The 1,867-nt window shown below is 39.6% G+C and overlaps 1 protein-coding gene across 1 annotated transcript; it reads left to right on the top strand.

The window, feature by feature from the left end:
* Positions 1-365: 365 nt before the first annotated feature.
* On the top strand, positions 366-1,572 carry LOC111799659 (ethylene-responsive transcription factor 5-like). Its single transcript, XM_023683089.1, has one exon. The coding sequence runs from the start codon at positions 459-461 to the stop codon at positions 1,518-1,520; it is 1,062 nt and encodes a 353-aa protein (XP_023538857.1). The 5' UTR covers positions 366-458; the 3' UTR covers positions 1,521-1,572.
* The last annotated feature ends 295 nt before the right edge of the window (positions 1,573-1,867 follow it).

Consider the following 1,867-nt stretch of genomic DNA (forward strand, 5'->3'; position numbering starts at 1 on the left):
AAATATTCATCCATAAAATTTAAAATTAATTAATATCCAAAAATAGAGGATAAGGACAAAGCAAACAACAAACCATAGTCATTACCTTATCCAAATTATATTTTACAATATTATTATATTTATAAATAAAAATAACTAAAAATAACGAAAAATTATTTTTCCCATAAAAGAAGCAGAGAGATGGAAGGGAGAAGGAAACCGACTACGCTGCAAGCGAAAAGACCATTTTGCCCTTCGGCTCATTTCTTCTTGACTCAATCCAACGGACAAGATTAAAGGATGGAAGAACGAAGCTTCCACAGCGTGTCATCGAAGGCGAGACTAACAAGAGGCTCGACAAGAGTATAAATAGCCTCCCACTCCCTTCTTCCACTACCAGATCTCTCAAAACCCTAAATCTTCGCAAAATTTTCGAAACTCATTCTTCTTCTTTGCTCTCCATTTTGATTTTGTGATCTATGGAAACTGTGAATCTGGAGCAAGCTACTGCGTTGCAGAATATCAAGCTTCATCTTCTCGGCGAACTCTCTCCGTTGCCGACGAATTTGGCCTTTGATAATCTTTGCGTCTCGTCTTCGGATCGGTCGATGAGTTCCGGTGCTTCTTCTTCTTCTACCTCGAACTGTCCTCTTACAATCTCTGATTATTTCAATTCGGATGAAAATTTTGAATTCTCCTCTGATTTTATACGGTGCGAGTTGTCGATGTCGTCAAACGACGATTTCTTCGGATTCGAGATGAAACCTAACGTAATCGACCTAACCACAATGAATTCCGCGGAATCTATTGAATTCGAGACGAAACCGTTTGTTTTCAATGATTCGAGTTCTAGTTCGAGTTCGAGTTCGATTTCTCTGTATAGCAATAGTTCGTTTGAAGTTGAATCGAAGACTAATTTGATGAGTCAGGCAGCGAATTCGAATCGGAAACGAGCGAATTTGAAAATCTCGCTTCCGAATAAGACGACGCAATGGATCAATTTCGACACGGCGGAGAAGAAGAATCCGGTTGTGATACAGAGGAGTAAGGATCTTGAGGCGGAGAGGAAAGTTCACTACAGAGGCGTTCGACAGAGGCCTTGGGGAAAATTCGCGGCGGAGATTAGGGATCCGAATCGTCGTGGATCTAGAGTTTGGCTTGGAACTTTTGAGACAGCAATTGAAGCGGCGAGAGCGTACGATCGCGCTGCCTTCAAGCTTCGAGGATCGAAGGCGATTTTAAACTTTCCGTTGGAAGCGACGAACTCTTACTCGGAACCGATGGCCGCTGGAAAGCGGCAGAGGGAGGAGGAAGTGGGAGAGGTGGTTGAAGCGGTAGCGTTGAAGAAAGAGAAGGTGGAGGAGGTGAACCCGGCCTCCGTCCCCGCCGCGGACGTCGGTTACCTGAAAGATATGCCGTTAACGCCGTCAATTTGGTCGATGGTTTGGGACTGTGAAACGAAAGGAGTTTTCAATATTCCGCCGTTGTCGCCGTTATCTCCACATCCCGCGTTTGGTTTTTCACAGCTTGTAGTTGCATAAAATTGCCCCTTTCTTTTCTTTAAACCAATGAGAAATATTTGTTTATTGGTAATGTTTTCTTCCAAGAAAATTCAAATTCAAATTCCAAAAAATCCTTCTATTTTCACAAAATAAAAATAAAACAGATTAATTAATTTAATTTCATAATAATGATAAAGATCTTCTAGAATAAAATTTAATGTTGAAACAATGGATTAATTTAAATTTAATGTTAAAAATTTTCCCAAAATAAAATTATCACATAATACAAAACAAGTAGGAAGATTTCACATGTGATTATGAAATTTGACAAAAAAGAACAAAGCATGTGAAAAGAATAAAATATTAGAGAATAAAGGGTTTTTGGG

Source organism: Cucurbita pepo, chromosome LG08 (genome assembly GCF_002806865.2).
Source record: "Cucurbita pepo subsp. pepo cultivar mu-cu-16 chromosome LG08, ASM280686v2, whole genome shotgun sequence".
NCBI lineage: Eukaryota > Viridiplantae > Streptophyta > Magnoliopsida > Cucurbitales > Cucurbitaceae > Cucurbita > Cucurbita pepo.

Excerpts from the sequence above, each read along its gene's own strand:
- LOC111799659 (XM_023683089.1), top strand. The coding sequence starts at position 459 with ATGGAAACTGTGAATCTGGAGCAAGCTACTGCGTTGCAGAATATCAAG.